The 13,103-nt window shown below is 58.0% G+C and overlaps 1 protein-coding gene across 1 annotated transcript in view; it reads right to left on the bottom strand.

Annotated features, from left to right (window-relative positions):
* Positions 1-10,478, bottom strand: part of LOC137335733 (ankyrin repeat domain-containing protein 33B-like) — a 93,015-nt gene extending 82,537 nt beyond the window's left edge. Inside the window, exon 1 of the mRNA XM_068001056.1 lies at positions 9,709-10,478. Coding sequence (XP_067857157.1) covers positions 9,709-10,029 — 321 coding nt within the window. The 5' untranslated portion in view covers positions 10,030-10,478. The remainder of the gene's footprint in view (positions 1-9,708) is intronic.
* Between the last annotated feature and the right edge of the window lie 2,625 nt (positions 10,479-13,103).

The following is a 13,103-nucleotide window of genomic DNA, read 5'->3' as shown; positions in this document are numbered from 1 at the left end:
GCTGCCTGTCGCAGGTGTCAGTTTATTGAAATAATCTCTTCCTTACAAACCAACCCCTCACTCTATCTTACAAGTGTCCACTAATGATATCTCCACTGGCAAAAACTAAAAATGGAACTACACTAAGAAATCACCGCACCTGTATACATTATGTAGAATAGCACAGACTGGAGTGTTTTCCAAGGCAGTAATACAAAATTAAGAAATCTATTCCCATGAGTACAGAAGATTAAGGGGTGATGTAATTGAGGTGATTAAGATGATTAAAGGATTTGATAGGGTAGATAGAGAGAAACTATTTCCTCTGGTGGAATAGTCCAGAACAAAGGGGCATAACCTTAAAATTAGAGCTAGGCCGTTCAAGGGTGATGTCAGGAAGCACTTCTTCACACAAAGGGTAGTGGAAATCTGGAACTCTCTTCCTCAAAAAGCTGTTGAGGCTGGGGCTCAATTGAAAATTTCAAAACTGAGATTGATAGATTTTTTTTAGGTAAGAGTATTAAGGGATACGGAAGCAAGGCGGGTAAATGGAGTTAAGATACAGATCAGCCATGATCTAACTGAATAGCAGAACAGACTCGAGGGGCTGAATGGCCTACTTCTGTTCCTATAAACTACTCAAGCGTTGTGATTTATGATGGCATCTTAACCCCACAATATGGACTACATTGTGGTTGGTGAATAAAGATCACAGAGTTTTTACTCTAACACGAACTGATATAAATAGAATACCTTGTGCCCACCCAGGTATCCTGTTTGATGCTTCCGCTCTTTTGACCTTGTCACTTACCTGTGACCTGGTTAACCTCAGCTTTTGGATAATTACTCATACCACGACCTGCGTTAATTTGTTCACAAGATAACATCCATCACCAACAATTTTTTCAAATTAAATCATGGAATCATACAGCACAGAAGGAGGCCTTTCAGTCCATCATGCCAGCTCCTTGAGAGAGCTATCCACTTAGTCCCACTCCTCCGTGGTTTCCCTATCGCCCTATATTGTCTATGTCCAGGTTTCATGTTTTATTTCTTAGTTTTCTTCCCTTTTCTCCCTCCCTCCCCTGAATGTTCTGATAGGACGTAGTGATAGCCTTACCAAAGAGGCCATTGTTTCTTTCTCAGTGAGCCAGGATAGAATGGGGGCAATTTTAACCTAACCCGCCCATTGGGAAACTGACGAAATCGGGTGCAATGCTGGTTTTACACCCCGCCCAATTTTACTCTCCACTGAAGTCAATGAGTAATATTGAGCGGTGTGTAAAAGTCAATGGAGAGTAATATTGAGCGGTGTGTAAAAGTCAATGGGGAGTAATATTGAGCGGTGTGTAAAAGTCAATGAGGAGTAATATTGAGCGGTGTGTAAAAGTCAATGGGGAGTAATATTGAGCGGTGTGTAAAAGTCAATGGAGAGTAATATTGGGCGATGTGTAAAAGTCAATATGGAGTAAAATTGAGTGGTGTGTAAAAGTCAATGGGGAGTAACATTGAGCAATGTGTAAAAGTCAATGGAGAGTAACGTTGAGCGATGTGTAAGAGTCAATGGAGAGTAACATTGAGCGATGTGTAAAAGTCAATGGAGAGTAACATTGAGCGATGTGTGAAAGTCAATGGGGAGTAATATTGAGCGGTGTGTAAAAGTCAATGGGGAGTAATATTGAGCAGTGTGTAAAAGTCAATGGGGAGTAATATTGAGCAGTGTGTAAAAGTCAATGGGGAGTAATATTGAGCGGTGTGTAAAAGTCAATGGAGAGTAATATTGAGCGGTGTGTAAAAGTCAATGGAGAGTAATATTGAGCGGTGTGTAAAAGTCAATGAAGAGTAATATTGAGCAGTGTGTAAAAGTCAATGGAGAGTAATATTGAGCGGTGTATAAAAGTCAATGGGCAGTAATATTGAGCGGTGTGTAAAAGTCAATGGGGAGTAATATTGAGCGATGTGTAAAAGTCAATGGGGAGTAATATTGAGCGGTGTGTAAAAGTCAATGGAGAGTAATATTGAGCGGTGTGTAAAAGTCAATGGAGAGTAACATTGAGCGGTGCGTAAAAGTCAACATGGAGTAATATGAGCGGTGTGTAAAAGTCAATGGAGAGTAATATTGGGCAATGTGTAAAAGTCAATATGGAGTAAAATTGAGAGGTGTGTAAAAGTCAATGGGGAGTAACATTGAGCGATGTGTAAAAGTCAATGGAGAGTAACATTGAGCGATGTGTAAAAGTCAATGGAGAGTAACATTGAGCGATGTGTAAAAGTCAATGGAGAGTAACATTGAACGATGTGTAAAAGTCAATGGGGAGTAACATTGAGCGATGTGTAAAAGTCAATGGGGAGTAACATTGAGCGATGTGTAAAAGTCAATGGGGAGTAACATTGAGTGGTATGTAAAAGTCAATGAGGAGTAACATTGAGCGATGTATAAAAGTCAATGGGGAGTAATATTGAGCGGTGTGTAAAAGTCAATGGAGAGTAATATTGAGCGGTGTGTAAAAGTCAATGGAGAGTAACATTGAGCGGTGTGTAAAAGTCAACATGGAGTAATATGAGCGGTGTGTAAAAGTCAATGGAGAGTAATATTGGGCAATGTGTAAAAGTCAATATGGAGTAAAATTGAGAGGTGTGTAAAAGTCAATGGGGAGTAACATTGAGCGATGTGTAAAAGTCAATGGAGAGTAACATTGAGCGATGTGTAAAAGTCAATGGGGAGTAATATTGAGCGGTGTGTAAAAGTCAATGGGGAGTAACATTGAGCGATGTGTAAAAGTCAATGGGGAGTAACATTGAGTGGTATGTAAAAGTCAATGAGGAGTAACATTGAGCGATGTATAAAAGTCAATGGGGAGTAATATTGAGCGATGTGTGAAAGTCAATGGGGAGTAACATTGAGCGATGTGTAAAAGTCAATGGAGAGTAACATTGAGCGATGTGTGAAAGTCAATATGGAGAGTAATATTGAGCGATGTGTGAAAGTCAATGGGGAGTAATATTGAGTGATGTGTAAAAGTCAATGGGGAGTAATATTGAGTGATGTGTAAAAGTCAATGGGGAGTAACATTGAGCAATGTGTAAAAGTCAATGGAGAGTAACATTGAGCGATGTGTGAAAGTCAATATGGAGTAAAATTGAGTGGTATGTAAAAGTCAATGGGGAGTAACATTGAGTGGTGTGTAAAAGTCAATGGAGAGTAACATTGAGCGATGTGTGAAAGTCAATATGGAGTAAAATTGAGTGGTATGTAAAAGTCAATGGGGAGTAACATTGAGCGGTGTGTAAAAGTCAATGGGGAGTAACATTGAGCGGTGTGTAAAAGTAAATGGGAAGTAATATTGGGCAGTGTGTAAAAGTCAATGGGGAGTAATATTGGGCGGTGTGTAAAAGTCAATGGGGAGTAATATTGAGCGGTGTGTAAAAGTCAATGGGGAGTAACATTGAGCGGTGTGTAAAAGTAAATGGGAAGTAATATTGGGCGGTGTGTAAAAGTAAATGGGAAGTAATATTGGGCGGGGCAAAAACATGCATTCCACCCAATCCCGTGGGTTTCCCACCGGCAAGTTAGGTTAAAATTATCCCAGAGTTTTAGTGGCTGTTTGACAATTGGAGCATCACAGCCACACTGATCCTGCCCTCCCCCTCCCTCCCAATCTCCACACATGTCCTTTCCAATAGTGTCACCAGACAATGAGCAGGGGTAAGAACATGTTTTTCCCCCCTTCCCTGATCTGGAGGTGCTGAGGCCAAATGCAGCAACAGCTGCCCCAATTGTGATCAGCTGGAACCTGCCTGGGCTATAGGTTTGAGTGCCAAACTGGGCAGTGCATTTCACCATTAAGCCATGAGATAATGAAATCCCTTGAAAGAAGCTGGTTCCCTTTCCAGTTCATCTAAATCCAACAGAGAATCACGTCGTCAACAACAGACACTCTCTTTGGGATCAGGCTGCCAACAGTGAATGTGCTAGAGACAGGGGACCCAAACTAGTTACACCACCAATCACAGTTACACCACCAACTAAAAAAATGCTAGTAACGCCTTGCAGAAGTGACTTCTTCGGTGACTTCTGATATTTAGAAGACAGTGAATTTAAATGACCATGAGAAAGCTTTAAGACTATTTAATGACCAAGATGTATGACTGTTATAAAAGAAAGAACTTGCATTTCTATAGGGCCTTTCATGACCTCAGGACATCCCAAAGGCTTTACAGCCAATGAAGTACTTTTGAAGTGTAGTCACTGTTGCGATGTAGGAAATGTGGCAGCCAATTTGCACACAGCAAATATTTATCCCTCAACCAACACCTAAAACAGGTGATCTGGTCATTTATTTCATAGCTGTTTGTGGGACAGCAATGAGATAATGAACAGATAATCTCCCTGTGCCTGGCTTTGTGTGTGTGCCTGGCAGTGCACGTGAGTGAGTGTCCCTGGCAGTGTGTGTATGTGAGTGTGTGTGTGAGTGTGCCTGGCAGTGTACGTGAGTGTGTGTGTGCTGCAGGTTTGAGTGAGTGTGCCTGGCAGTGTATGAATGTAAGCGAGTGAGTGTGCCTGGCAGTGTACGTGAGTGTGTGTGTGCTGCAGGTTTGAGTGAGTGTGCCTGGCAGTGTATGAATGTAAGTGTGCCTGGCAGTGTACGTGAGTGAGCGTGCCTGGCAGTGTGTGTGTGTGCCTGGCAGTGTGTGTATGTGAGTGTGTGTGTGTGTGTGTGTGACTGAGTGTGCCTAGCAGTGTGTGTGTGTGCCTGGCAGTAAGTGTATGTGTGTTTGAATGAGAGTGTGTGTGTGTTTATGTGTCTGGCAGTGAGTGAGAGTGTGTGTGTCTGTATATATGTGTGTGTGTGTGTGTATGTGTGTGTGTATGTGTGTTAGTGCGTGTGAGTCTGCCTGCCCCAGCCCCTCACTCACCCTGGCAGTGAGTGCGAGTGTGTGTGAGTGAGTGTGAGTCTGCCTGCCACAGCCCCTCACTCACCCTGACAGTGAGTGCGAGTGTGTGTGTGAGTGTGAGTCTGCCTGCCACAGCCCCTCACTCACCCTGACAGTGAGTGTGAGTGTGAGTCTGCCTGCCCCAGCCCCTCACTCACCCTGGCAGTGAGTGTGTGTGTGTGAGTGTGAGTGTGAGTGTGAGTCTGCCTGCCCCAGCCCCTCACTCACCCTGGCAGTGAGTGTGAGTCTGCCTGCCCAGCCCCTCACTCACCCTGGCAGTGAGTGTGAGTCTGCCTGCCCAGCCCCTCACTCACCCTGGCAGTGAGTGTGTGTGTGTGTGAGTGTGAGTCTGCCTGCCCCAGCCCCTCACTCACCCTGGCAGTGAGTGTGAGTCTGCCTGCCCCAGCCCCTCACTCACCCTGGCAGTGAGTGTATGAGTGTGTGTGTGAGTGTGAGTGAGTCTGCCTGCCCCAGCCCCTCACTCACCCTGGCAGTGAGTGTGAGTGAGTGTGAGTCTGCCTGCCCCAGCCCCTCACTCACCCTGGCAGTGAGTGTATGAGTGTGTGAGTGAGTGAGTCTGCCTGCCCCAGCCCCTCACTCACCCTGGCAGTGAGTGAGTGTGTGCGAGTCTGCCTGCCCCAGCCCCTCACTCACCCTGGCAGTGAGTGAGTGTGTGTGAGTTTGAGTCTGCCTGCCCCAGCCCCTCACTCACCCTGGCAGTGAGTGTGAGTGTGAGTGAGTGTGAGTGTGAGTCTGCCTGCCCCAGCCCCTCACTCACCCTGGCAGTGAGTGTGAGTGAGTGTGAGTGTGAGTGTGAGTCTGCCTGCCCCAGCCCCTCACTCACCCTGGCAGTGAGTGTGAGTGTGAGTGAGTGTGAGTCTGCCTGCCCCAGCCCCTCACTCACCCTGGCAGTGAGTGTGAGTGTGAGTCTGCCTGCCCCAGCACCTCACTCACCCTGGCAGTGAGTGTGAGTGAGTGTGAGTCAGCCTGCCCCAGCCCCTCACTCACCCTGGCAGTGAGTGTAAGTGAGTGTGAGTCTGCCTGCCCCAGCCCCTCACTCACCCTGGCAGTGAGTGTGAGTGAGTGTGAGTGTGAGTCTGCCTGCCCCAGCCCCTCACTCACACCCTGGCAGTGTGAGTGTGAGTCTGCCTGCCCCAGCCCCTCACTCACCCTGGCAGTGAGTGTGAGTGAGTGTGAGTCTGCCTGCCCCAGCCCCTCACTCACCCTGGCAGTGAGTGTGAGTGTGAGTCTGCCTGCCCCAGCCCCTCACTCACCCTGGCAGTGAGTGTGAGTGTGAGTCCGCCAGCCCCAGCCCCTCACTCACCCTGGCAGTGAGTGTGAGTGTGAGTGAGTCTGCCTGCCCCAGCCCCTCACTCACCCTGGCAGTGAGTGTGAGTGAGTGTGAGTCTGCCTGCCCCAGCCCCTCACTCACCCTGGCAGTGAGTGTGAGTGAGTGAGTGTGAGTCTGCCTGCCCCAGCCCCTCACTCACCCTGGCAGTGAGTGTGAGTGAGTGTGAGTGTGAGTGTGAGTCTGCCTGCCCCAGCCCCTCACTCACCCTGGCAGTGAGTGTGAGTGTGAGTGAGTGTGAGTCTGCCTGCCCCAGCCCCTCACTCACCCTGGCAGTGAGTGTGAGTGAGTGTGAGTCTGCCTGCCCCAGCCCCTCACTCACCCTGGCAGTGAGTGTGAGTGAGTGAGTGAGTGCGAGTCTGCCTGCCCTCGCCCCTCACTCACCCTGGCAGTGAGTGTGAGTGAGTGTGAGTCTGCCTGCCCCAGCCCCTCACTCACCCTGGCAGTGAGTGTGAGTGTGAGTGAGTCTGCCTGCCCCAGCCCCTCACTCACCCTGACAGTGAGTGTGAGTGTGAGTCTGCCTGCCCCAGCCCCTCACTCACCCTGGCAGTGAGTGTGAGTGTGAGTGAGTCTGCCTGCCCCAGCCCCTCACTCACCCTGGTAGTGAGTGTGAGTGAATGAGTCTGCCTGCCCCAGCCCCTCACTCACCCTGGCAGTGAGTGTGAGTGTGAGTGAGTGTGAGTCTGCCTGCCCCAGCCCCTCACTCACCCTGGCAGTGAGTGTGAGTGTGAGTCTGCCTGCCCCAGCCCCTCACTCACCCTGGCAGTGAGTGTGAGTGAGTGTGAGTCCGCCTGCCCCAGCCCCTCACTCACCCTGGCAGTGAGCGTGAGTGTGAGTGAGTGTGAGTCCGCCTGCCCCAGCCCCTCACTCACCCTGGCAGTGAGTGTGAGTGAGTGAGAGTCTGCCTGCCCCAGCCCCTCACTCACCCTGGCAGTGAGTGTGAGTGAGTGTGAGTCCGCCTGCCCCAGCCCCTCACTCACCCTGGCAGTGAGTGTGAGTGAGTGTGTGTCTGCCTGCCCCAGCCCCTCACTCACCCTGACAGTGAGTGTGAGTGAGTGTGAGTCCACCTGCCCCAGCCCCTCACTCACCCTGGCAGTGAGTGTGAGTGTGAGTGAGTGTGAGTCTGCCTGCCCCAGCCCCTCACTCACCCTGGCAGTGAGTGTGAGTGTGAGTGAGTGTGAGTCTGCCTGCCCCAGCCCCTCACTCACCCTGGCAGTGAGTGTGAGTCCGCCAGCCCCAGCCCCTCACTCACCCTGGCAGTGTGAGTGTGAGTGAGTGTGAGTCCGCCTGCCCCAGCCCCTCACTCACCCTGGCAGTGAGTGTGAGTGTGAGTGAGTGTGAGTCTGCCTGCCCCAGCCCCTCACTCACCCTGGCAGTGAGTGTGAGTGAGTGTGAGTCCGCCTGCCCCAGCCCCTCACTCACCCTGGCAGTGAGTGTGAGTGTGAGTGAGTGTGAGTCCGCCTGCCCCAGCCCCTCACTCACCCTGGCAGTGAGTGTGAGTCCGCCTGCCCCAGCCCCTCACTCACCCTGACAGTGAGTGAGTGAGTGTGAGTCTGCCTGCCCCAGCCCCTCACTCACCCTGACAGTGAGTGTGAGTGAGTGAGTGTGAGTGCGCCTGCCCCAGCCCCTCACTCACCCTGACAGTGAGTGAGTGAGTGTGAGTCCGCCTGCCCCAGCCCCTCACTCACCCTGGCAGTGAGTGTGAGTGAGTGTGAGTCCGCCTGCCCCAGCCCCTCACTCACCCTGGCAGTGAGTGTGAGTGAGTGTGAGTCCGCCTGCCCCAGCCCCTCACTCACCCTGGCAGTGAGTGTGAGTCCGCCTGCCCCAGCCCCTCACTCACCCTGGCAGTGAGTGTGAGTCCGCCTGCCCCAGCCCCTCACTCACCCTGGCAGTGAGTGTGAGTCCGCCTGCCCCAGCCCCTCACTCACCCTGGCAGTGAGTGTGAGTGAGTGTGAGTGCGCCTGCCCCAGCCCCTCACTCACCCTGGCAGTGAGTGTGAGTGAGTGTGAGTCTGCCTGCCCCAGCCCCTCACTCACCCTGGCAGTGAGTGTATGAGTGTGTGAGTGAGTGAGTCTGCCTGCCCCAGCCCCTCACTCACCCTGGCAGTGAGTGAGTGTGTGCGAGTCTGCCTGCCCCAGCCCCTCACTCACCCTGGCAGTGAGTGAGTGTGTGTGAGTTTGAGTCTGCCTGCCCCAGCCCCTCACTCACCCTGGCAGTGAGTGTGAGTGTGAGTGAGTGTGAGTGTGAGTCTGCCTGCCCCAGCCCCTCACTCACCCTGGCAGTGAGTGTGAGTGAGTGTGAGTGTGAGTCTGCCTGCCCCAGCCCCTCACTCACCCTGGCAGTGAGTGTGAGTGTGAGTGAGTGTGAGTCTGCCTGCCCCAGCCCCTCACTCACCCTGGCAGTGAGTGTGAGTGTGAGTCTGCCTGCCCCAGCACCTCACTCACCCTGGCAGTGAGTGTGAGTGAGTGTGAGTCAGCCTGCCCCAGCCCCTCACTCACCCTGGCAGTGAGTGTAAGTGAGTGTGAGTCTGCCTGCCCCAGCCCCTCACTCACCCTGGCAGTGAGTGTGAGTGAGTGTGAGTCTGCCTGCCCCAGCCCCTCACTCACCCTGGCAGTGAGTGTGAGTGTGAGTGAGTCTGCCTGCCCCAGCCCCTCACTCACCCTGGCAGTGAGTGTGAGTGAGTGTGAGTGCGCCTGCCCCAGCCCCTCACTCACCCTGGCAGTGAGTGTGAATGTGAGTGAGTCTGCCTGCCCCAGCCCCTCACTCACCCTGGCAGTGAGTGTGAGTGAGTGTGAGTGTGAGTGTGAGTCTGCCTGCCCCAGCCCCTCACTCACCCTGGCAGTGAGTGTGAGTGAGTGTGAGTCCGCCTGCCCCAGCCCCTCACTCACCCTGGCAGTGAGTGTGAGTGAGTGTGTGTGAGTGCGCCTGCCCCAGCCCCTCACTCACCCTGGCAGTGAGTGTGAGTGAGTGTGAGTGCGAGTCTGCCTGCCCTAGCCCCTCACTCACCCTGACAGTGAGTGTGAGTGAGTGAGTGTGAGTGCGCCTGCCCCAGCCCCTCACTCACCCTGGCAGTGAGTGTGAGTGAGTGTGAGTCCGCCTGCCCCAGCCCCTCACTCACCCTGGCAGTGAGTGTGAGTGTGAGTGAGTGTGAGTCTGCCTGCCCCAGCCCCTCACTCACCCTGGCAGTGAGTGTGAGTGAGTGTGAGTCCGCCTGCCCCAGCCCCTCACTCACCCTGGCAGTGAGTGTGAGTGCGCCTGCCCCAGCCCCTCACTCACCCTGGCAGTGAGTGTGAGTGAGTGAGTGTGAGTGCGCCTGCCCCAGCCCCTCACTCACCCTGGCAGTGAGTGTGAGTGAGTGAGTGTGAGTGCGCCTGCCCCAGCCCCTCACTCACCCTGGCAGTGAGTGTGAGTGAGTGTGAGTGCGCCTGCCCCAGCCCCTCACTCACCCTGCCGTTCCTGTCGCTCTCCATCACCTCCCGCTCGCTCGTCTCCCGGTGAAGCAGCTCCTCGAGTGCGGCCGCGTTGTTGGTGGCGGACGCCTGGTACAGGCTGAGGGGGCCGGCCGCTGCGCTCACCGCCTCGCCGCCCAGGGACAGCAGGTCGAGCGGGTAGAAGGAGTCATCCGACACGATGCTGCAGGTGTCGGGCTCGCAGACCCCGCCGTCCTCCTGCTCCTCCTCCTGCTCCTCCCCGGCTCGCTGCAGGAGGCGGGCAGCACTGGGGGGGTCGCCGGCCTCTCCCCCTCTCGCCTCGGTCATCAGCAGCATGTGGGACCGCGGGGAGCCCGGGGGTCTGGGAGAGGGGGTCCCGGGGCCCCGGGGCTCGGCTCGGCTCCTCCTGTCGCTCGGTGTCCCGCGGGCTCCTCGCTTTGCCCCGCTCCCTCTCACCGCTCATCCTTCAGCCCCATCGCCCGGAGCCGACTCTTGTGTCCCGCTCTCCTCACTCTCCAGCCCGGGTCCGGGTCTCTGGCTGAGCCGCTTCCCTCCTCCGACTCCGGGTTAAAGCCATTGCCCCAGAAACACACACACACTCGGGCGGGCGGGCGGGGAGTCAGTCAGTGAGTGAATGAGCTCAGGCTCCGCTTTAATCCGATCACAGCGGATTGCAGCCTCGGGTTTTAAACATCAGCGGGGATTGGGGATTGGGGACGGCGGCGGGCTGAGGGCGGGAAGAGCTCCCGGTACACGGGGGGCCGGGGCCGGGGCCGGGCACTCGCTCAGTGCGACCAGCTCCAGGACTGGGTGAGTAGAGTGAGTGAGGGGGAACTCCCCGCCTGAAGCTCACCTCCCCCCCCCCCACACACACACACCGCCCCCACCCCCTCTACCCTCCTACACCGCCCCCTCCCCGCTACCACCCACACTTCCCACTCCCCGTTACCCCCCACCCGGCCCCCTCCCCGTTTGCCCCCACCCGGCCCCCTCCCCGTTAGCCCCCACCCGGCCCCCTCCCCGTTTGCCCCCACCCGGCCCCCTCCCCGTTTGCCCCCACCCGGCCCCCTCCCCGTTTGCCCCCACCCGGCCCCCTCCCCGTTTGCCCAACACTTCCCCCTCCCTTAACCCCCACATTGCCCACTCCCCACAACCCCCCACACCGCCGCCTTCCCGCTACCCCCACACCTCCCCCTCCCCGTTACCCCCTACGCTTCCCCCTCCCCGTTACCCCCTGCGCCTCCCCCTCCCCTCCCCATTACCCCCCCCTCCCCCTCCCCCTCCCCTCCCCGTTACCCCCCCCTCCCCGTTACCCCCTGCGCCTCCCCCTCCCCGTTACCCCCCCTCCCCGCTACCCCCTGCGCCTCCCCCTCCCCGCTACCCCCTGCGCCTCCCCCTCCCCGCTACCCCCTGCGCCTCCCCCTCCCCGCTACCCCCTGCGCCTCCCCCTGCGCCTCCCCCTCCCCGCTACCCCCTGCGCCTCCCCCTCCCCGCTACCCCCTGCGCCTCCCCCTCCCCGCTACCCCCTGCGCCTCCCCCTCCCCGCTACCCCCTGCGCCTCCCCCTCCCCGCTACCCCCTGCGCCTCCCCGCTACCCCCTGCGCCTCCCCCTCCCCTCCCCTCCCCGCTACCCCCTGCGCCTCCCCCTCCCCTCCCCGCTACCCCCTGCGCCTCCCCCTCCCCTCCCCGCTACCCCCTGCGCCTCCCCCTCCCCTCCCCGCTACCCCCTGCGCCTCCCCCTCCCCTCCCCGCTACCCCCCCCTCCCCTCCCCGTTACCCCCCCCTCCCCTCCCCGTTACCCCCCCCTCCCCTCCCCGTTACCCCCTGCGCCTCCCCCTCCCCGTTACCCCCACCCCCTCCCCCCCCATTACCCCCACCCCCTCCCCCCCCATTACCCCCACCCCCTCCCCCCCATTACCCCCACCCCCCCATTACCCCCACCCCCTCCCCCTCCCCCCCCATTACCCCCTCCCCCTCCCCCCCCATTACCCCCACCCCCTCCCCCCCCATTACCCCCACCCCCTCCCCCCCCATTACCCCCTCCCCCACCCCCTCCCCCCCCATTACCCCCTCCCCCACCCCCTCCCCGTTACCCCCTGCGCCTCCCCCTCCCCGTTACCCCCTGCGCCTCCCCCTCCCCGCTTCCCCCTGCCCGCTTCCCCCTCCCCGTTACCCCCTGCGCCTCCCCGTTACCCCCTGCGCCTCCCCCTCCCCGTTACCCCCTGCGCCTCCCCTCCCCGTTACCCCCTGCGCCTCCCCTCCCCGTTACCCCCTGCGCCTCCCCTCCCCGTTACCCCCTGCGCCTCCCCTCCCCTCCCCGTTACCCCCTGCACTTCCCCCTCCCTGCTACCCCCTATACTGCCCCCCCCAACCCCTACACTGCCCCCCCCAACCCCTACCCTGCCCCCTCCCCGCTACCACTCTCCCCGCTACCCCCTGCGCTGCCCCCTCCCCGCTACCCCCTACCCGCTACCCCCTACCCCCTACGCTTCCCCCTCCCCGCTACCCCCTACGCTTCCCCCTCCCCGCTACCCCCTACGCTTCCCCCTCCCCGCTACCCCCTACGCTTCCCCCTCCCCGCTACCCCCTACGCTTCCCCCTCCCCGCTACCCCCTACGCTTCCCCCCTCCCCGCTACCCCCTACGCTTCCCCCTCCCCGCTACCCCCTACGCTTCCCCCTCCCCGCTACCCCCTACGCTTCCCCCTCCCCGCTACCCCCTACGCTTCCCCCTCCCCGCTACCCCCTACGCTTCCCCCTCCCCGCTACCCCCTACGCTTCCCCCTCCCCGCTACCCCCTACGCTTCCCCCTCCCCGCTAACCCCTACGCTTCCCCCTCCCCGCTACCCCCTACGCTTCCCCCTCCCCGCTACCCCCTACGCTTCCCCCTCCCCGCTACCCCCTACGCTTCCCCCTCCCCGCTACCCCCTACGCTTCCCCCTCCCCGCTACCCCCTACGCTACCCCCTACGCTTCCCCCTCCCCCCTACGCTTCCCCCTCCCCGCTACCCCCTACGCTTCCCCCTCCCCGCTACCCCCTACGCTTCCCCCTCCCCGCTACCCCCTCCCCGCTACCCCCTCCCCGCTACCCCCCTCCCCCCTCCCCCTACACTGCCCCCTCTCTAACCCCCCCAACTGCCCCTTCCCTTACCCCCGCACCGCCCCCTCCCTAACCCCCGCACCGCCCCCTCCCTAACCCCCGCACCGCCCCCTCCCCTAACCCCCGCACCGCCCCCTCCCCGTTACCCCCGCACCTCCCCCTCCCCGTTACCCCCCGCACCGCCCCCTCCCCGTTACCCCCCGCACCGCCCCCTCCCCGTTACCCCCCGCACCGCCCCCTCCCCGTTACCCCCCGCACCGCCCCCTCCCCGTTACCCCCCGCACCGCCCCCTCCCCGTTACCCCCCGCACCGC

This window comes from Heptranchias perlo, chromosome 2 (genome assembly GCF_035084215.1).
Source record: "Heptranchias perlo isolate sHepPer1 chromosome 2, sHepPer1.hap1, whole genome shotgun sequence".
Lineage (NCBI taxonomy): Eukaryota > Metazoa > Chordata > Chondrichthyes > Hexanchiformes > Hexanchidae > Heptranchias > Heptranchias perlo.
This window is presented reverse-complemented; position numbering and strand designations above follow the sequence as displayed.